This window comes from Corvus brachyrhynchos, unplaced genomic scaffold (assembly GCF_000691975.1).
Source record: "Corvus brachyrhynchos isolate BGI_N302 unplaced genomic scaffold, ASM69197v1 scaffold115, whole genome shotgun sequence".
Taxonomy (NCBI): Eukaryota; Metazoa; Chordata; class Aves; order Passeriformes; family Corvidae; genus Corvus; species Corvus brachyrhynchos.
The window spans coordinates 6804091-6826287 of record NW_008239553.1 but is presented as its reverse complement, the minus strand read 5'-3'; the positions used below and the strand labels follow the sequence as shown (position 1 = coordinate 6826287).

At 43.5% G+C, this 22197-nt stretch overlaps 1 protein-coding gene across 1 annotated transcript in view; it reads right to left on the bottom strand.

Annotated features, from left to right (window-relative positions):
• LRP4 (LDL receptor related protein 4) overlaps positions 1 to 19284 on the bottom strand; it is a 39193-nt gene extending 19909 nt beyond the window's left edge. Inside the window, exons 1-10 of the mRNA XM_017741669.1 lie at positions 19202 to 19284; positions 8903 to 9019; positions 7192 to 7305; positions 6633 to 6749; positions 4061 to 4189; positions 3587 to 3706; positions 3331 to 3456; positions 910 to 1035; positions 327 to 461; positions 37 to 162 (exon numbers count right to left, since the gene is read on the bottom strand). Of these exons, the coding sequence (XP_017597158.1) occupies positions 37 to 162; positions 327 to 461; positions 910 to 1035; positions 3331 to 3456; positions 3587 to 3706; positions 4061 to 4189; positions 6633 to 6749; positions 7192 to 7305; positions 8903 to 9019; position 19202 (1111 nt within the window). The 5' untranslated portion in view covers positions 19203 to 19284. The remainder of the gene's footprint in view (positions 1 to 36; positions 163 to 326; positions 462 to 909; positions 1036 to 3330; positions 3457 to 3586; positions 3707 to 4060; positions 4190 to 6632; positions 6750 to 7191; positions 7306 to 8902; positions 9020 to 19201) is intronic.
• Positions 19285 to 22197: the final 2913 nt, after the last annotated feature.

Here is a 22197-nt window from a genome sequence, read left to right as displayed (position 1 = left end):
ACATCAGTTTTGTTGTTAGGTTGAGCTCCCCTTTACCGAGAGCTTTGCAGCTACGTTTGTCAGGTCGCAGCTCGTAGCCTTGCTCACACCAGCACTGGAAGCCTCCTTCACTGTTGGTACAGCCTTGGCTGCAGTAGCCTTCCTCAGCACACTCATTCACATCTGCATGTTACAGAGAAAGTTACCGTTAGATAGATCATCAACAAACCCGACAATCTCACTGATAGATTGCATCTGTTTTCATACTCTGATTTTCACCCTGTCATAGCCACCAACTTCAAACATACCAAAGCAGCAGGGAGGAGGCTACTGCTCCAAAAACCTACCTTGGCATGATCGGCCATCTTCCAGGAGCCTGTAACCTGTGTGGCAAGTGCACTGCACCATCCCTCGTACCGTCTGGCACTTCTGAGCACAGCCACCATTGTTGACATTGCAATTCTCCTCCCCTGTTCGTGGACCTGTGGAAGAAACATGTGAAGATAACTGAGCTGAAACCACATGGCAGCTGCTCTTGCCTACAGCTGTTAGGCAGCAGTTGCCCTTCAAAGCAGGCTGAATGAGAGGGGCAGGACACAAGCTGTGCTGGAAGCTTCCTCTTTGCAGTCAGAGCTCTCCTCTGCAGGCCACAACTGAACAGGACAGCAGAGCTCAGATTAACTTGTTTTTAGGATTCAGTATCTCTGCAGGCAAGTGGTGATACCTGAGATCATAATCTTTTCCCCATTATTCCTTGTGTGAAGTCTTTAATTGGCAAAACCAACAAGGTTTTTTTCCTCAATCTTTAACTCTCTCCATTACCACAGCTCAGGCTTTCTTTCCTACACGTATCCTTCAGTAACACCAGATAGATTCCCACACATTACTGAGCCTCCATTTATGTTTAAGACTGAACTTGGGAGGACTTACGGCAGTTTTGATGTGGGCTCTCATCACTGCCATCTCCACAATCATTTGCTCCATTGCACAGCTTCCTCTGGCCAATACAACGCCCGTTCTCACACAGGAACTGGTCTGGGGCACACTGAGGGGTGCCTGCAATAGAAGAAGGGAAAAGTAGCACACCACAGCTTACTGATGGAACAACAGTGATGGTGAAGAAAAGAATACAGAACATTTTCTAAGATTTGTTACAAACTTTTCATATGAGCACAAATCCATTACTTCCTCTTTTCTTGAGTTCAGCTCATCTAGCACTCCTTACTGCTCCACATATTTTTATGCTGATTTGGAGGTCTGCAAACTCTCCTCCAATCTGAGTCCACTGTTGCTTTACTGTGAAGCTTGTCTAACTAGTTTCTCTTAGAATGACTGGACGGTCCTGGCTTAGCTCCCTTTGGTACCAGAATCCACAGCTCTACTCAGCATGTGCAAAGGAGGAGTCAGTTCCTCAGTTTAATAATCTGATCTGTCACAGCAGCATGGCTATGGATCTTAAGCCTGCATAGGAAGGAACATCTTGTCTAGCCCTAGCTGCACTTTGATGGACTTGGAATGAGATTTACATGCATTCCTGAAATCTGAGCTCAGGCAACAGGATTTCACGACCTACACGCTTCAACTTCTGCTGTTGGCAAGGAGACTGTACAGAATTCTTGTAAGCAAAGCAATACTATTTGTAGGGACTTTGCCAATCTGATTGTTTCTTCAGCAATAACTGCACTGTCCTGTTGCCTCTTACTTCTTTTACCTCTTAAGGTGACTTGATTAGCAGTCCCTAAATCATCACCCTCTGATAATCTTACAAAGATAACAGGACAATACAGTTACCAGCAGAGAAACAATCAGATTGGCAGACTGCCTGTAAGCAGTGTGGAAAAGGGTAGTTGTGAGATTAACAAGTACAGTTAAGAACTACAGACACAGAGTGGGAACATAAAACCAAACCACATGCAGATTCACTTTTCAGAGCACAGGAATACTTTATATGAACGATTCTGAAACTTGGGACTTCATTTGTCATATCAAACATAAAGATCCTTACACCAGCTGATTGCCTAGTATTTTAGGAATCTTCTATATGGCCAATAAAAATATGATTCTGCACTAAAACCAAGAGGATTTTAACTCTTGCTACAGACATTGGGACACTACACTGTGTCACTTAGATGAGCCAGTACACATCCTGCTTGGAAAACCCAGTTTAATTTTCACCGTAGACCTTTCACTCTCACCATAAATCTAATGTAGAGCTGTACAACTAACCTCACAGTTAACAATACCTTGTGTTTGGTTTGATGTGGACATAGTGAATTTCAGTGGCTCTGGAAGTTTGACTTGGTTTCTAGGGGGCAATTGTTCTTTCAGTACCTCTAAATACCTTTGTTATCAGGATGAGGAAACAGGGTTACTAGCTTGTCTTTAAGTACAATTGCTTTTTCCAGGATCACCACACTGATGCTCAAAACAGCTGACCAATGGAGAGCAGCTGCTCTCAAATGACTACAAAGTGTGCCTCTCCAGGTCATCTGAGCTCAGCTGTCCTTGTAGAACACCCACTCTCCACTCCTCAACAGCCCCCAAAATAAGAGGTACAGTTTCATAAATCCATTTTGTCACCCCTAAAACCACTGCTCAGAATACACTGATCCAGAAGGATTGGTACACATAGCTGGGCTCCACTCACTAGGATGAATTCATGAACCAGTACACTCTGTTCCTCAACAAAGCCTATAGACATCCTGAAGGCTTTAAGGAAAAGAAAAGATTCTAGACATTCCTTGAATCCTACCTTAACACTAGGGTGTGTTGAAATCCTCCTCCTCTCCATAACCACTATCACACAAAAGAATACCAGTATGTGAAATGAATACTAGAAAGAGCAATTCCTGAGCAAATATCTAAGGGAGAAGCTGACAACCTTAATCCTCTAAAACAAAGGCTTTATTCTTCTCTTCCACTAAATGTCCTTTTTGATTCCACTGCCTGCTAGAATTGTCAGCAATTTCACAATGCAACATGAAAGCCATCCAGAACTACCTAGAAGGCAGTTAGTATATAAGTTAGTATAGCCCATATGATAAAGGTAGTAACTTGGCACATTATTGATGTTTCCAAGTCTGAATGGAATTGTCCCAGAGCTCTGTGGTAATTCACAGTGTAGGGACAAGACAGGAGGATACTTGACCAGAAAACACCTTCACCTAAGTTAGTTTAAGCACACAGACCTGCACAAGTCGGCAAGCATATAAGATGACCTACAGATCCCATTCTCTGGGAAGGACCGAAACTCTAGGCTGAACTCACTGAAGCAATCCAAAACAGACTTCACTACCTATTACCTTCAGAATGGAAACATTAGCTATTAAGCAGCAAGGCAGCAGGTCAAACCTGTGTTCTCACAGTTCTCCTCATCACTGTTGTCAGAGCAGTCATCTTCCCCATCACAACGCCAGGACAGACGGACACAGCGTCCCGACTTACAGCGGAACTGGTCAGCTGTGCACATAGACATAGCTGAGGGTCCAAAAAAGGAATATTAGGTGAGCAAGAAGGATCAGAAGAGAGCCAATTCCAAAGCTAACTGTCCCAAACACTCTTTTGCATCCACAGAAATGGAATGTTTCCACCAGTTCCCAGCACTCACTGCAGTTCCTCTCATCTGACTGGTCATCACAGTCAAAGTCTCCATCACACCTCCAGCCAGCATTAATGCACAAGCCACTGTTGCACATGAACTCTCCAGAGCGACAAGGCTGGTGAGATGCTGCAGAGATGACAAAACACAAAAAGAGCAAACTCAGACCAACATAACACCCCCAAAGCTCCTCAGTACCACTCTTACCCTCCATTATTAAGGAACTTGGTCCTGAATAGATTTCTCCTGGAAACTGTTGTAATTCTTGTAAGCAGAAGTGCACTGACTACACAGTCAGTGTGTGTTCTCACCACTATTCTCACTTTCCAGAGTTAAACAAAACCCCTAATAATGAAGGAGCCAGCTTATGTGTGAACAATTAGATTGCCATCTACACTGTAAGCCCTTCTCAAGCCAATGCAAAATCCATTTAGGTTTGTAACTCTGATGCTTGGACAAGGACATCACCCTGTACTAACTTACAGCAGTCAGATTCATCAGACCAGTCCCCGCAGTCATCATCACCATCACAGTGGTAGATGTCCAAGATGCAGCGTCCATATGCACACTGGAACTCCTCCAAGCTGCAGGTGGCAGCTGGAACATCTGATGCTAACAAAGGAATCAAAGAAAGAATGTGTCAGGTGACAAGGTTCAGTCCAGTTTAGAAGCAACCTTCTCAGTCCCATAATGAATTGGCAAGTATTCAATGGAAAGGAGTTGGAAATTACTAGCCATTGCTGCATAGCTCTGCATGATTTGTATTACTGACAGGAATGCTGATTTTGCTTCACTGAAAAGCAGGTTAAACCTATATATAAAGACCCTCAAGCAGAGAATCCAGTAAATACAATTTTAAAAGAAGTTGCATAGGATATTAGGCTATGAAGACTGAACTTTCCAAGAGTTAAACTCTAGAGAAGCAAAAAGCTATGAAGAATTGATGGGAAAGCCTCAAAAAGGATCCAAGAGTGTCGCATTCCATCTTATGCTTGAAATACTATGTCTTAGTGCCCAGAAAGTGTTTAAATTGTTTAATAAATCTGAAAAAAGCTAGACAGAAAAACAGAGAGAAAAATAAAGAAACCCTTAGGGACAGCTCCATATTAAGGACTGAGGCATGTCAGAATGCAAGGTTAAACTAAGGAGTGATTCCTTTAAAATTTTAACAAAAATAAGCACTTGAAGACCAAAGGAAGCAAGCAAGCAGCAGGGTGTCCAGGCCAGCACCTGACCTTTGAGGATTTCCCCCTCCCTTTCCTCTCAAGCTCTTGCCAAAACAACCATGCCTATTTAGCAAGGAGCACTGCCTGAGAGATGACCCTGGGCAAAGCCAAACAAACTAATGGGCATGGATTTGCCTACTGCTCTCTGTTCAACAGTACACTAAGTGGGAAGGCACGAAAAACATTTTGAGTCCCACAACAGAATCTGACACCTCTTCTCATACTGTCTGAAGAAGGCACTGTATGTTTCAGGTATACAAGTCTCCCAACTGAGGAGTTCTGAATATTAATCTATTAAACAAAACAGAAAAGGAAGACTGAAAAGAAAGAGTAGTCCGGGAAGTGAACTACACCTGCCTCTCCAACCTGAAGTAGTGGGTGCAGCTTGAAGGCATGAACTAAGAGCTTAATTCAGTGAGTGTCCAGTGGCTGGATATGAAAATGTGTCTTAATGTGTCCCTCACTAAAGGAGTCTGAATGTTTTTGGTTTCCTTGAGAAAATGAAGTCAGTGACTTAAATTATCATGTTGTGTGATTCAATTATAACACTCACATCCCCAAAAGAAACAAAAAGAAAAGAAAAAAAAACACCACAAAAAAGAAGAGTGTAGACCTGCCTTGTCCCAGATGAATGACAAACATGATTGTAGATAAGGAAAAGATGACAACCACATGGATGAAGATAAGAGAATAGGAGGTAGCCAAACTGACCTTCTTAGCAAGTTACTTAGAATGTCTTACAGAGACAACTGCCAGCCAGGACTGAAATAGCATTCCAGCTCAGGAAGCAGGGACACCACTTCTAGGTGCCCCTCCACTCCCACAGGAGGCAATGCTGGAACATCTCTCTTCCCTTCCTGAGGGTCTGTTCACAGTCTTCGGTGAAGTGACAGGCAAGGGAATGAGAAAGGCAGAGAGCGAAAGGAGAAGGAGAGAGGCTGGCTTCCTCTTAGAGTTCTTCCCTGTCTTAGAAATGTTTGCAGCCCCTGGCTTTCTGCCAGCTCTCATTATCTGGAGAGATAAAAGACAACTCCCCCATGCATCCACTCCCCCTGCCCTTCAGGAGCTGGCGGCCCTCATCCCCCTCCCAGAGCCTTTTGAAGTTTCCTGCTATCTAGAACAAATTCTGCAAAATGCCTTTGAGAGCAGGGTGGGGGAAGGGACCACTGCAAGTTCCAGAGACATGGACAGTGCTAACAGACACAGGAGAGAGGCAGTGTGGATTAGAAAGGGACACAAATTCCTCTCCCACTTGCTACAATCCTGTGAAGGCAAAGAAGGAAACAACTGTTGTGGGTTCTCATGCCCCAGCTCCAGCCTGCCCTTCAGCATCAGTCACTTTTTGGGAAACATCCTGCAAAAAGCACTTAAGTGAAAAGAGACTGGGCAAGCAGGAGGTGTCTTCAGTGCGCAGTACCTGAGGGTGCTTTCAATAAGCAGAGTACCCCTCCACTTCCAAAATTTCACTCAGGAATCAGACAAGAAGAAAAAGAAGGGAATAGTATTCTTGTCTTCCAGCTGCCCTTCAACTCCTCCAGTTTTATAGAGAACTATATTCAGTAAAGCATAAACCTCCTGCTCTGACTCAAGGTCACAGCTATGGGAAGGAACAGAGAAGCAGCAAGGCGCAGATGAAGTATGCCTGTGAGGTAACACAAGAGAGACACCATTCTTTTGCGCCCTCTGGGGTAGGCAGCAGAAGGCAGCATAGCTGCCAGTACAGGCAGGACTAACTCGATTTTGATCTCTGCTGCAGAAAACATGCCAAAACCCAAGGCAAGAGCAGGTCCAACGGGCTGTTTCCTGTGATTACAAAGGAAAGCACTTACGGCAATTCTCTTCATCTGAGCCATCCTTGCAGTCTGTGTCCCCATCACAGAACCAGTGCTCAGCTATGCAGCTGCCATCACTGCAACGGAACTCCTTCTCTGAGCACTTTCTCATATCTGCAGAGACAGCAACACAAACAAAGCCTTGGCTTTTTCCAGAGTACCCAGCAAAACACCACACCATCCTCCTGAAGCTCCTAGGGCACCCACAAACAAGACTGCTCATTAAACCATACATACCCACGTCAGGCAGGGCCTGAGCAAAACCATCATTGTTCATTGAACTGACACGGAGTGCTGGATTCAACAGTAATCCAAAGGGACTTCACAATGGCATGTCAAGGAATGGAAGGTCTCAAGGGATTTCTTTTGCCTGGCAGGTAAGGCACACAGCCCAAGATCCTAAGCAGCCAGCCCTTGGAGTGGAATATCCCACAAGTTCAGCCCACAAAAGCCAGCTGGAAGCCTTAGCCATGTTCAGGGGATCCTAGAACTGCACAGGCTGGACTCTGCACAACTCCTTTCAAAGTATTGTGAGGGCAGTATTTACATTACTCACCACACTGCTCATCACTGTTGTCCCCACAGTCATTGTCACCATCACAGTGCCATAGGCTGCGAATGCAGTATCCATTCTGACAAGAGAACTCATCTTCCTCACACTCCCTTGGAGCTGCAGGGACACAACAGGGATAAGGTAAAGGCAAGGCAAGAAGATTTAGTTTGCAGAACACCAAATGTGTGACGTTACAAATCAAGCAACATCATCCTCCATGGACACGGTGATGCTGGAGAGCTGATTCCCCTAACAAATACCAGGAGAGCCACTGGGAGATTTCTTGAGTGTCTCTTTTCCACTCTGATCACACGCCAACAGTACAGCAGGCTCTAAAACTTGAGAACATAGGTTGAAGGAAGTAGCTGGAACAGAGAGATGAAGCCACCCATCCCTTGCTGGTATGTATTCGAGCACAGCCCCAAGCCAGACTCAAGATAACCCTGCACAGAAAAAAGGTAATCCACGCCTCTTTTTAAATGAATTAATAGTCCCTATCATTATCTAACAAATAACTGCTAGTAGTGCTGTATTTCCACCTTCTTTTCACAACAATGCCAAAGCTGTCTTCAAAGCAAAGGGCACGTTCACTGAAGAGGGAGAGAGAAAATTTGAACCTCCTCTTCTGAACACCTCAGTATTTGCAGCCTCATTCCACTCTCCTTGCCAGTCTCCTAAGGAAGCTTGTCTGCAGACCAGTAAGGAAAGGAAAGGGACTGCAAATTTAGCACCCAAGGACTTCAGTCCAACAGAAAGCCTCCTATAGTTACTGCTAGTCTGAATAATCCCCCAGGAATCTCTCATGCACAGAACCTTGCCTTTCTCCTTTCATTAGTCTCCAAATCTTTTGATCACACGCTTCTCCACTGTTGCCTTAGATATGAGGGCATTTCGACCTTTTATGAAAAACAGAAAACCAGACCCAGACCTATATACCTTTTTCTTCATGAATATACTTGAATAGACTGGAAAACTGAGCTTAGTCCTGCATTCCAGAGCATCACGCAGGATGTCAATCCCTGAACTTTGCTTCCCAGTCCTTTGCTCAAAAAGGCAGGCTAAGATCAGGGATATACTGATCAGAAAGTGAACTCATTTCCATGTATTTAATGGACATGGAATACTTTACAGTCAAAAGCTTTATTTCCACATTTCTTGAGATGGGGTTCCTCCGTCAGAGCCACTCTGGAGCACCATGCACACAACTCTGTGTAGGCAGTATCCCTACAGCACCTCCCTCTCCTTAAGGAGCACTGTTTGAAGGGACAGGATGCTGGTGACAGCCCAGCACTGCAGAAAAGTCAGACAGTGGAACCTGAGGCCACAGGAAGTCAGCCAGACAGGCAGTTCAGTAGGATTTGGCAGGGGTTAGGTGTTTCCACTAACAGGGGAGGGCATGAAGAGCTCAGCTCAGGGAAGTGCTTCATGGGACATTAACTAGCAAAGCTGCAGGGCATAAACGGTTCTACAGCTGGATGGAGAAGCATACCCTCCCCCAAGACAGGCAGCTGAACAGCAAGCCAGGTGCCAAGGCAGCAGGGCTCACAGGTACACACCTCTGTCAGAAGCAGAATATAGCTTATTACAAGCCAGAGATCCAGAGGTCCAATTCAGGGGATAGATTTTTATATTCCTGTAATAAAAAAGGTCAACTTTCCCCAGGCATAGCAGGCAGGCACTGCACCCACCCTCTTCCCTCAGACAGGTGACTTACGGCAGTCCTGCTCATCAGAATCATCCTCACAGTCATTGTCTCCATCGCAGACCCATGACCGCCGGATACATTTTCCATTATCACAGTGGAAGTCCAAGGGGGAGCAAGTGGGCAGCACTGAAAGAGCAAAGAAACACCTCATGGAGCTCCAGCCAGCTTCCTTCCTGAGAACAAAGTTCCTTCCCTCCTGAGGAAGCAGAGCTACATCTCTTAGAAACAGAAGAAAAAATTTCAAGTCATCAGGAAGAGCTGTTCCTCAGATGGGGGTCAGGGTAGGTCTGTAGCTTGGCAGTCTCTCTTCCCCAGAGAAACACTGACCTTTCCACAATAAAGTAGCTGTCGCAATTCCCCCACTGAGTTCCTTTTTCCTCTTTCATCCTTGAGCCTGCTGTCCTCCCATAACTGCACTTGTTTTATAACAAGCAAAATTAAACTATCAACATCTTTCCTGCATGCTTCCCAGTACAATCCATCCTGTTTCTATTACACAGCAAGTTCCTTAGGGTGAGAACTATCAGAAGCAATATTTTGGGGAACAGGACTTGACAAACTAACATGCTACAGTGTGTTTCAGCATGAGGGCTCTGTCAGGTTTTTTGTCTAAGAAATCTGCAAGGAGAAGCTTAGAGGCAGGAATCCAATGCTGGGGATAATTTGTTGTACCTCAGGTGTGGACAATAGAGTCCAAACCTTGCTCGAGGTTTCCATCCAGAAAGGATGGAAGGAGGGGACAGACATGTGATGACACTTGCCTACACAGGAGTCTGTTTGCAATGGAGTGCAACCACAAACCCACAGTGCTTGAAGAGGCCTGGAGCCACAAAGCTGGAATTCGAGGGGGAGCATCAGCCCTGTTCTTTCCCCCACAGATGAGAGGAACACTCAACCCCAAAAGGTTCATGCTTTTAAGTGCTGCCAGCTGTGGTAGGCAAGGGGCTGCACAAGATTGCTCCTGACAGGTGTGTGCTCCGAAGAACAGCCTTCGCTCAGCGGTGTGAAGGGGCGAGGGCTAGAAAGGCTACTGCCTGAAACCCTTTCATCCCAGCCCAGCTTGCCGACAGCACCTCCCATCTGTCACCAGGCAGGCCAGCCCTTTTCTGCTATGCTGCTACTCCTTTCCCTGCCAACACTATCCTGGAGGTGGGAGTGAGAGCAGAGGGAGGTGGGTAAAAAAAGAAGGTGAAGACAGCAGCCACACACAAAAGGAGGATGATTTAATAAGGAGAACAAATAGCCACATTTTCAGCTTTTCCAGCTTTCTCAACCTTCTGTTTCCCCTTGGCCCAGGACTGCTGCCAGTGTCCTGCTAAAGAAGCATGGATTACACATACTAAATTGTTCACTGCTCTCCGTAACAAGCCCTCCAAAAATTCTCACCAAGGGCCTGTCCTAAAAGCCCCCCTCTGTAAGAATACATTAGGGCAGATAAATTCAGACTTTCTCTAACATCCATTTTTCTAACCACAAATTCAGATCATCTTGTCCGCTGTTCCTGTAGTGTGGCAGGCATTTCTATACCTGAGGACATCACTACAGATGTAATTGCTCTCAACATTCAAAGAATTTGGCATTGGCCCTTGGGAAAAGGTCCTTCCAATCATGTCCAGGCTATCCCATGCAGATATCTATCCATGTCATATCCAGCTACTTTTAGGCCCCAGAGGGGTATGAAGGAGAAAGAAGCACAAAAATCTGTATTTTCCCTCTACAGGTTTGACAGCACTCTGGTCTTCCAATAGCTGACCCTTTTCCTTACGTTGCACTTTCTCTGGGCACCCCTGTGCTGCTGCAGCAAAATGAAGGAGTTTCCTCTTCTTCCTCAGGGCAGGTGGAAGTAGAAAATTCTCCACTTTCCAAACTCTGCTTCCAAATAAAATCAAGACATTTTTGGACTCAGACAGTCAGTCCCACAGATCAGCCCTCTCTCCCCCAAGCACGACTTCCAAACACTGCATGCTGAGAAAACCTTCCGTGGCCTCAGCTGCAATTTCAGGACTAAGACCATTCATCCAGCATATGCTTTAGCATGACTAATCACCAAAGGACTGCACAGGAGCCACCTGGAAGGGAATTTGCATGCTCACTCTCCAGGGGAGAATTCTTCAGGCTCCCGGAGGGTTACGCCATTAGCGCTGGTTCAGAGCGGATACCATTATCCCACTGAACTGCTGCATCCCTTCATGAGGCAACGACATAAAATGAAATTCCACCCCTACAGGGAGCAGTTCAGCCAATTTCATACTCTCCCTAGATATAAAAATCAAGCTTCAAGCACAGGGGAAGAGAGCAAAACACAAACTGCCATATACAGAGGAGGACCAAATTCCCCAACCCAGCAGAGAGCAAGTGTGTGCTAGCCCAGACAACACCAGGGTGGAGGCAGGGTGGGATTAAATCCCCTTCTACAGGAGCTCTACTTTAAAGGAGGAAGAAAAACCACAAACCCACTTGAGACCAAAAAACCCAAACTAATGAATGAGGGCTGGTGTCTCATAGAGCAGAGGAACTGCCAATGGGATCAGGGCAGGGATCCACATAAACTTGTAACCTGAATCTAATAATGGTCAGAAACAGATGCTTCAAAAGAAAATGCAAGAAATTCTGGGAGCAGCTTTCACATGGGGGCAGTCTCTTCCTAATCCCCCTCTTCCTAGGTCTGCCCTCCCAATCCCTTCTTCCCACTAAAAAGCACACTGCTTACACAGAAACATTCCTGTTTCTTTCTATTTGTTCTAAGCACATCAGGCTCCAGTTCCACTGCACAGCCCTTTGCTCTAGGGCTGTTACTAATCAGCTCTTCTGTTGGCCATTTATTACTTCATATTTTGATGGGTTTTATTCCCACAGAGTTAAAGCTGAGGCCGTATCACTAGCCCACAGTGAATGTTTAGTACTGTTGTAAATACATCCAGAGTGTCTGGAAATTTGAAGTTAAGAGGAAATTCAAAAGTTAGGAGGTCACACTTAGGACACTCAAACAACCACCACTATGTTTTGTTCTGACATGATGGAGCAGCTATACAATCTGGTAAGTGTATTGCTTTTACTCATATAGCTCATTTTAAAAACCATAGTCAGAAGATGTGGTACAAATGAAGCAGGATGAATTCTCTTCACTGACAGAGGTGGAACAAGACCTCTTCATCTTGCTGGAGGACAAGCTGCATTAGCATCAAGAAGACTAGAAACTGAATCCCTATATTCTCTTCCCAGCTTATATTGATGCATGACTCTGGGATAGTTCTGCTTCTTTAGCCCAACCAGTTCTCCAACCTGTAAAATGAAGGCTGTTTATTACTCTCTCAGACAGCTGCAAGTCCTTCATAGGCAGCACTTCCACGGATAAGAAAGCAATCATAGATTGTACTAACATGCTTCCACCAGTACTCATAGCAGGATTAGGCTATGCTGACACTAAACACAGTTAAGCTTCAACCCCCCTTCTCTGCTCCATTCCAGCTTGATCTCTCCCTATCTATGCAAAGAAACAATATTTTCCTAAAAGAAATTACCAAAGGTAAGTCCCAGGATGGAGTTGAAGGCAGGCAAATACCCAGACAGACAGGGACTAACTTGCCTCCCCAGGCAGAGCCAGAGGCAGGGTGGGGAGCAAACCCAAGGAAGGGGAGCCAGTGGAAGGAACTAGGCTGGGCAGCAACAGCTAAAGAGAGCACATCTGTCAACTGACAGTGAGCAATACAAAAAGGCCTTTGAACTTCCAACCATTTCCCTGAGCTCATCCCTCTGCGTGGTCACACTGGACATCATCCAATGTTTCAGCAAAGCTAGGTCTATCATAAGCCTGCTATTCCTCCCCCTCTTCCAACTCCTATTACACAGGACACTCTTTTATTGCCAAGCAGAAGGAGGGCAGAGGAAGGGGGAGGGCAGAGGAAAAGGGAAGTTTATAAGGTGAAACGCAGACTGAATCACGTCCCATTGTCCTTTGAACACTTTATCCCTGTTGCCTGTTGTGAGCAGGTTGTTTTGTACCCAAGGACAGCAAGCAACTGGTGTTCAGAGCTCTGGAACGCAGAGAGGCTTGAAAAACACTGGCTGCTTAATTAGACAAACTCTCATTCACATGAAGAATGAGAAGTTAATTTAAAACAAAAATACAACAACAGCAAAAAAAGAAAAATCATGCTACCTACATTAGAAAAGTGCAGCCTGACCCCCAGCTATATCCATACTCATGTATGTGTATAAACACATACATACCCACAAACAGACCTGTTTGCTGAGATTGCAGCACAGCAGGCAAGAAGTGCAGAGAAAAAAATAAAGGAAGAAAAAGGAGACACTACATTTTACTAACATTTTGTTAGTAAAAAATCTAATTCCAGAATGACATAAAATGTTATTGCACTGCTGAACTGTATTTAAGGATGTTGCCGGACAAAAGAAAAAAAAGGAAAAAAAAAAATTGGAAGAGTAATCAGCATCCAATCTTTCACAGCCCTTTGATCACAAGCACTCTGCCTGAGGGGGCACTGCATTAATTCTGGTGCCTTTTAAAGGAAACACACGTACTCCAGCCCCAATAAAATTACAAAGTTGCAGATATGGAACTGGTCTGTTTTCAACAGAATATTGAACTCTTGACAAGAGTTCCTAGTTTGTAAAACTTGGAAGTTTAGAAGTGAAGCTTCATGTAAGCCATTGCACCTGAGCTCAAGACTCGTGATTAAGTGAATGGCAGAAGAAAAATTTTTTTTTTATATTTCCACTAATTTTAGTTAAAGACCTGTGAGATTTTTATCCTAAGGTCACCTTAACATTTTTTGTTGTGGGGCTGATGAGCAGGTTATACTGATCGTCCTGCCTGGCAAGAAAGGGACCGTTTACTGGGCTTGAATGAGCTGTAGCCCAACAGGATCTGAGTAGATTTCTCCGTGGGATGGGAACAACAGATCACTTTCAGTGATCTTTAAGGTAAGAGACGTAAATTTTTCTTCAGTCCCTTTAAATGAAGAAGTATTGTACAACAGTGCATGGAGCTAAGCAAGCAAGTCTGTGTCCCAAGAACTAACACATTTACAAGTTAATTATGTATGATACAGATCCAAAATTTAGAGCAAGAAGGCTCTTCTGGGGGGGGATGGTTATGGGGAGATTTGGTGTATCTTATGAGAAACAGAACTATTTATCAATCCTCAGGCCAAGTTTACTCAGTTGTCCTTTCACCCTTGCCACAGGAAGTAAGACTCATTCACACCACGCAGGACTTCAAAGGGCGTGCAGGACGGCAGAATGAAAACCATTCCTCCGCTTGCATGCGGCTTTCGTTAGGGACGGGCCAGAGCAGTCTCTGTTGGCACAAGGCAGGAAGGCAGCTGAACTACTCTGTGCATGTGTAGCAAGGGCGTCCAAGCCAGACACTGTGAGCAAGCCAGAGAGCTGACACCAGACAAAGTCTATGGAGCTGGCATGACAGCTGGCAGGTTGCTTATTGCTATTATTACTACAGCACTCTGGCTTGTAAACATGATCCAGAGCAGGAAGCAAACATGTCACGGAATAAATGGCTTCCATCACAGCAGGGCTTCAAATTTGCAAGGAGAACAGTTTCTGTCACAGGTAAGCAGAGGCATGGTTCTCCCAAAACCAATGGAAAATACCTATGGAGAAGCAGACGTTCTGGGGACACCAATATGAGTGTAAAGTGTCTGGGGTGTACAGAAATGGTGACAGCTGAGGAAAAATTTAGTGCAACCAACTCAAGAAGTGGTAATTTTTTTTATAGTATGCAACAGAATAAAAAAAAACCCAAACAAAGTAAAACACACCATATTTTAAGAATTTATCTCAAAACTGAAAAGATCTCTCAAAAGGAGTGTTTCCCGTGTCTGCTCTTGTTTTTCATAGCTGTAACTCCACTCACTGCCAAGTATCTTGCTTTTTTTTTTTTCTTTATTTAGCAAACTCCAATCAACTACTCAAGCATATAGGCAGTACTACATAGACACAGGTGCAAGACTGAATCTTGACTTGCTAAAGTAATTTTCACCTTAACCCCCAGCCTGTTTCACTCTCTGGCTTTATTAGTCCAGTAGTCCAGTGTCTTCACATTTTCCTCTCCTCTTCCAAGGAAGTAGACAGAACTCTCTCAGCAAATCATTCTTCTTGTTGTGTTGGCTTACAGCATACATCTGAGCATATGATACACTGAAGTAAAGCACCTCAAAAAGGTATGGTTGCAGCTTTATTTCTCTGGAAAGTTTGGATATACACAGGAGAAAAAAGAAAATCCTGTAATTCTAAAACTAGCTTGCAGCAGACCAGTGGAAAGGTGGGCTTCCTTGCAAACACATCTGTTCACTCTTCCAGTCAGAGATATCTACTTGATATTATAATTCCAGCCTGTAAAACTCAGAGCTGCACATCCATAGAATTGCTGGAAAAGAACTTCAATAGCTTTATCATCTCAGAAGAGTCCATATGAAGTGGTTGCACAGACTGAGGTTCATAAGTCAGAACAAACAACTGGAGCATGAAGACTAGCCCCATGGTTTTAGAGGAATTTTTAAAATAGGCCTTTAGTATATCTGCGGCTTGCTTGATGACTTCATCAAGACAATCCAAACCTTTAGCTCAGTATTTGTATTTAAAAGAAATTTACTAATTTCAGTCAATAAATAAAACCATAAATCAAGTTCAAAACAGAGAAGCTCGAAATTTCACTCCCATCAGGAAACTGTATGCATGTCACAGACACAGCCAGGGAAGGGAAGAAAAATTGGTGAATCAACTGTTCTCATGTACTGTGTGCATCACTGCTGATTCGTGAGAAGCTTAAACTGATTTAAAGTTCAAGTTGCTGTTCCAAGGGGCTCAAGCCCTGCCCCAGCTCTTGCACTCCTGCTGCGCTGTTTAAGCTTGGCACAGTCAGCAAACAGAGGAAATGGAAAGTTAACCCCACAAACAAGTACACCTTCACAAGGCTCCTGTACACCAAAAAAAAGGGAGGGATTTAGCAAGCAACCTGCTCTGGCAAAAACGTTCAGTGCTATAATAACTAAGCAAGACAAGAAACAGCACAGACAACTACCACAAACCTACACTGTAGAGTTGATCTAGTTCTTACAAGCTAAGAATAGTATCATACCTGGATTCATAATGAGCAACTACTCAGAGCAAGATATAACAGCCTTAATGGAGTAAGTGTTCCTAGGGCTCCTCCACTGCAACCTTGCACGTGTGTGCTGAAGTCATGCACTTAAGCAATGGGGCAAAGGATGCTATAGAAATGTTCACGTTTTATTTTTGCTTTCTTCTTTCCACTAAATTGCACTTCAAGTACTGCTGGCTGTCAGCTGAAAAAGTTCTCTTCTTTGTATCTATTCTACCAGGATGCAATATTTAAAAAGGCAGCTCCTATTCTAGTCCTTCCCCTTAAGTCACTTTTCTACTCTGTATAAATGGAGCTCTTTGTCTCCCCTTCCATCTTGTCAAACCTACCATCTTTCTCTGTACATGCTAGCTTTCCTCTATCACTAAATTGCAGAGACCTACAGCACAAGTTATGTCCTGAATAAGAACACAGAATCACCAAGGTTGGAAGAGACCTTCAAGACCATCTAGCCCAACAGTCAACCTAAACCACCCCTAAGCTACATCCTCAAGTGCCACTTTCAGACACTTCCAGAGACCATGACTCCACCACCTCCCTAAGCAACTTATTCCAAAGTCTGACTGCTTTTTCAGTGAAAAGTTTTTCTTCTAATGTCCAAGCTGTACTTTGCCTGGTGCAACTTAAGGCCATTTGCTCTCATTCTTTCACTTGAGACATGGTAGAAGAGACCAACCCCCACCTCACTAAAACCTCCTTTCACATAATTATAGAGGGCAATAAGGTTCCCCAAGCCTCCTTTTCTCCAGGCTAAACACCCCCAGCTCTCTCAGCTGCTTCTCCTAAGACATGTTTTCTAGACCCTTCACCAGCTCCGTTACCCTTCTCTGGATGTACTCCAGCACCTCGGTGTCCTCCTCGTAGTAAGGGGCCCAAAACTGGATACAGCACTTGAGGTGTGGCCTCACCAGTGCTGAGTACAGGGGGGCAATCACTAGTGGCCACACTAGTGCACACTAGATGCACTTTTAGGTGCATCCCATCTGGGCTCACAGACTTGTGGGTGTCTAATTAGCATAGCAGGTCACTAACTATTTCCTTCTGGATTATGGGGGCTTCACTCAGCTCTCTGCCACTAAGTTCCAGCTCGAGGAACTGGGTATCCTGAGGACAATTGGTTTTGGCATTAAAGACTAAGGCAAAGAAGGCATTAAGTAACTCAGCCTTCTTCTCATTTCCCTGACACTATGCTACCCTCTACATTCAGCTAAGGGTGAAGATTCTTCTTAGGCCTCCTTTTGCTGCCAATGTATTTATATAATTTTTGTTGTTGTTGTCTTAACTGCAGTGGCCAACCTTCTTAGAAATGGTAAATTAAAAAAGGCAGAAGTCAAACCCAGTTCCCACATTCTCTGCATCCCTTTATATTCTGCTTCCTATATGTCTACCTCTATTTTATATTCTTCCCAATCTCCAGTGCCTGAGAATATCAGCAGATTGCTCACAGTTCAGTACTGCTTCCTAGTTTGTACAGCTTCCATTCAAATAGCTACAGGCCAGATGTCCTTAATATATTGTATCTTACTGTGCAAGACTGAAAGGTTCCTCTCTTTCAGGACACAGAGAGAGACATGATGCATCAGTAGATGCCAAGAGAAGAGTGGAAGGAAGTAGCACAAAAATAAACATTTTTCCTCAAAACACAAAATCTGCCTCTATTTGTAATACAAAGACATCCCAAACAAGAGGTGGCATATTCATCTCTAACAGCCCTTAGTGGATTATACATCCATAAACTTGTCAGATTGCTGCTTGAGAATGCTTCTGAAATTTCGAACAGTGTTTTTTGGCAAGGGGAATCACAGTTTAGGCATATGTTGTATGAAGCAACTCTTGTTAGCTTTGAACCACCTCCTGCTAGCTCCTGTGGAAGATCTTATCTCTCCCACCCCCAAGTCCTACCATGCCTGATTAGCTTAAAACTTTTGGTGCTGGAAGTTGTTGAATTACAAAGAAAATCATATCAGCAAGTATCACTTGTCTAAATTGTTACTGAGCCCACCAAGAAAAAGTCAAAACAATCCCACTAGCATGCCCTCGATCTCCTCACCTGCCTGCAAAAAAAAAAAAAAAAAAACCATACAAAAAAAAAAGAATTTTCCTCTGTGCTTAGTAAGAAGCCAGTAAAACCAGCTTAGCTATTGGATATGCCTTACCTCCCCAAGACTCAAGGTCTTCCACATTGCTCAATGATTGCAAAATTTTAAGAAACAAGAATTGAGAAGGAATCAAATTTTCACAAAGCTGGGTTGATATCTCCCACATTTAAAGAAGAAAAGACTCTTTAAGATAATATTTAAAAGATGAGGAAAGCTCCTTTCCATACAGTAATCAATGGCAGAAACCAGGGAAGGTTAGAGAAAGATCCTGCAGAGGAAGATAAATTTCTCTCTCGTGTTCATTGACAGAAGCCTTGAATTTTCAGCTCTAGGGAAACTTTCAGGAAAGGAGTTTCATGACACCAGGCCTTTTTTTCCTCTCTTCAATTCTACCACACTCTATGGAATCCAAAGAGATGAAGTAAAAAAGGAACTTACTTGTGTCTCCACAGAAGGAGGCTTTCTCTATTCATCTCTATCATGCTACACCCACTCAGAGTGACATTTCACATCAGTTCTCACCTAGCTGGGCTCAGCTACACGGATGCCAACAGTACAGATACACCATAGCTGCAAGGTAACTTCTCTCAGCCAATCCCAAGACCAACAAATGTTATTTCAGTGTTTGCCTTTCCCTCCCTTCATAGGGCAGCCAGGAAAGAAACTAGAATGTTACTGAAGAGGGCAGACACACTCAATACGCCTCTTCACACTGTTTATTTTCCATTAATATTTACAACAAAATCATATGATTTAATTCACAGATAGTGCTCTTGCAAGGGTGGAAAAATGAGAGGTACTGTTTTCTGTCCCTCCTCTCCCTTTAACATATTCATGTCCAACAGCCATCTAAAACCAGCTGCAAAAAAAAGCCAAAGTTAAGCTTTCACTGTGGTTTTTATCGGTGGACAATGGCTTTGTTAGACTCCGAGTCAGTCAAAAGTAGGTCATCTACAATTGAAAACTTTTGTCATACAAATGGTAGGATGTGCCTGTAAAACAGAGAAGCACCTGCAAAGAAAAAGATATTCCATTTTCCCAAACACAAGTCAAGGATGGTATTCTTACTGCAGCCATCTTCATCGCTGTGGTCCCCACAGTCATTGTCTCCATCACATTGCCACTGAGCAGGGATGCACGTGCATTCACCAAAAGCACTGACAGCACAGGTAAAATGATTACGTCCACAGGAGCACTCAGTGCTACTTGTAACTCCTGTAAAGGAAGAAAAAAAGAAAGAATGAAAGATGTTTTGAAGACATCCCATCTATTTTAGAGTAAACATTAAATACAAAGTGACATCACAACTCTTCTCTGTACACACACTACTGTGTACAAACACATCCTCAACTGCAAAGGAAAATATACCCCCTCCTCACACTGCTGAAACTGGAGATCAATTACTATGCACAGTTTCTTGGAAAGGGGCTCTTTGAAGGCAACAGCAAAGTGCAACCTGCCAAAAAGAGAGTAGGGAATCAGAAAAATAATTCAGCACTAATCACAAACATCCAAGGAATGCCAGGTATCAAAAGACCCTTCTTACTTTACAAACTCAGTCCCCGCCTAGACCACAGCACTGCTGCTGCTGCTGTTCACTTAGTTCTGACAGCACAATACATGGGAAAACTCTCTGAAGTAGAATCCTTGCTATTTGAAGGGTCTTCTCCAAACCCTGAACTTTTTGGATGCAAACCTTTTGCATGCCACTATTGTAGACATTTCAGACTCCAGTGAAATCGGAAAAAAACCCTATTATTTACCTGTAAGCATTAAACTGTGACATTAGGCTGCACCTAACTAACAATTATAAGAGCAAGAAGATTTTCAACTTTACAATCTGACAAAAAGAAAATGCAGTCCAAATGATAATATATAATCTGATAAAAATATTTTTTCCAGCTTTAAAGTTAGCCTAAGGACCTCCCAGCCCTCCTTTCCCACCTTGAGAATAATACTCTAACACAACTCTTGACTCTCACCCCTGTGCAAATGCAACTATTTATGATATTATCCCACACTTCCTCTTAAAAAAATAATCTCTGCCTTGAGAAAGAACAGGCTATAAACCAGCTCCCTCAAAAGGAAAAGGTCATGCCTGAACTTCTGTCTGACATTATCTAGACAATCTATATAATCAATATCACTGTTAAACAAATGATTACTCTATCAATCATCAACTCCCTCAGGCTAGTCTGGTTGGTTTTTTTTGCATGGTTCCTTCTTTCTCCAATTCAAACAAACCTAAAGCTCTTAGATTAAACAATAGATCATAAGGAAAGAATTAGAGAGAAATACCTGCCCCAAGTGGTAATCACATACATACTGAGATATTTTCAGGCTTTTTGATTTCATTGAACTCACTCGTACATCTAGTATACCTGTGATTAACCATAAACTGTATCAATCTAAGCAAAAAGAGAAAACAAGCCTCATCATTTCCTTACTTTCCATTCTAACTGAGAAAAAGCAATAGCTGCAAAATTGATGTAATACTTCTGCAACTCGTTCAACAGTAGAATTCCCCCCAGTGAAGACATCCACTTGTGCAAGTAAAGCAAAGATTGGAGTTCAGAGGGGATGCGCTTCTTCCTTGAAAAAGGATTACATTATGTTTCTTCTGCAACAAAACTGGCTGAAGAGTTTTCTGCCAGCCTCAGCTGCCTACTTGCAAATGCTACACTGCAGGTTGCAAGGCCTTAACTATAAGCTATTTTCCAAGCTGAACTGCACCAACAAATTGGTTGTGGGATTTCTATTCAGTCTGTCATGGGCTTAACAACCTTTTATTCTTTCGATCCTGTCCACTACAAGTTATCTTTGACAGGTTTAGTACAAAACATACATCTCAAGGTATTACTGCATACAACAGAGAAAGCAGCCAACATCTGGTGTAACAAGGGATAAAGGCTAAAAGAACAGGAGGCGAGTAAGGAATGAAAGAGGGCAGAGAGGTAAGATCTTTAGAGGACTTATCAGGTATGGCCAGGGCAATGGCTGGCTCAAAAAGACAGCAAATGGGTGACGCAGTCAGAAGGCAAAAAAAGCGACAGACATCCCTAAGGAAAAGCATCATCTTTGCAACATTTCAGACTAGTAGAAATAAACTAAAGGAAATTCAGAAGGACTACAACCACCCACAAAAATCAAACTGGTTTCCTCAAATTGACAACACAGAAAATTCAGAACAAACCATCTTCTGCTGTCACCTACAACCTTTTAAAAAGGCAGAACTAGTTGTATATTGTATCCAAAGTAGCTGCAGTTTAAACTACCTTTTCCAAAGCAATTTTCTACCATTATCCTCAAAAGCACTCCAAAACACTCATTCCAACTACTTTAAGCTCCAATACCCCTTCCTGTTGAAGTACATAAGACAACTATCATTTAGGTTGGAAAATATCTCTGAGGTCACCAAGTCCAACCATTACCCCAACACCGGCAGGTCCAGCACTTAACCGTATCTCTAAGTGCCACATCCATATGCCTTTTAAATACCTCCAGGAATGGAGACTCTACCATTCCCTAGGTAGCTTGTCCTCCAGTGCTTGACAACCCTTGTGGTGAAGAAATATTCCTGAATATCCAATCTAAACCTCCTCTGACACAACTTGAGGCCATTTCTGCTCATCCTGTCACTTTGTACCTGGGAGAAAAGACACCTACTTCCCTACAACCTCCTTTCAAGTAATAGTGGAGAGTGATAAGGTCTCCCTGAGCCTCCTTTCCTCCAGGCTAAACAACCCTAGCTCCTTCAACCCCTCCTCTTAAGACTTGTTCTTTAACCCTTTCACCAGCTTTCACCATGGCCTCCCCCATGAGCAGCATGGCAGTACAGCTCTGCAACAGCAAAGAAAGAATTAGTGCAGCTGTCCCAGTCTGCAAACTGTAACTTAATCTGCTGTATTGTCAAACACACAGCTCTCTTCAAAGTTGCTACTAATATTAGGTTATATATAAGCACACACATACTGCATCTGTTCTTCTCACCTCATTAAAGTTGCTATGTTCCATCATCTCTGCTTTGTGATTTTACCATGCTACTGAAACTGTTGGAAGCTGAA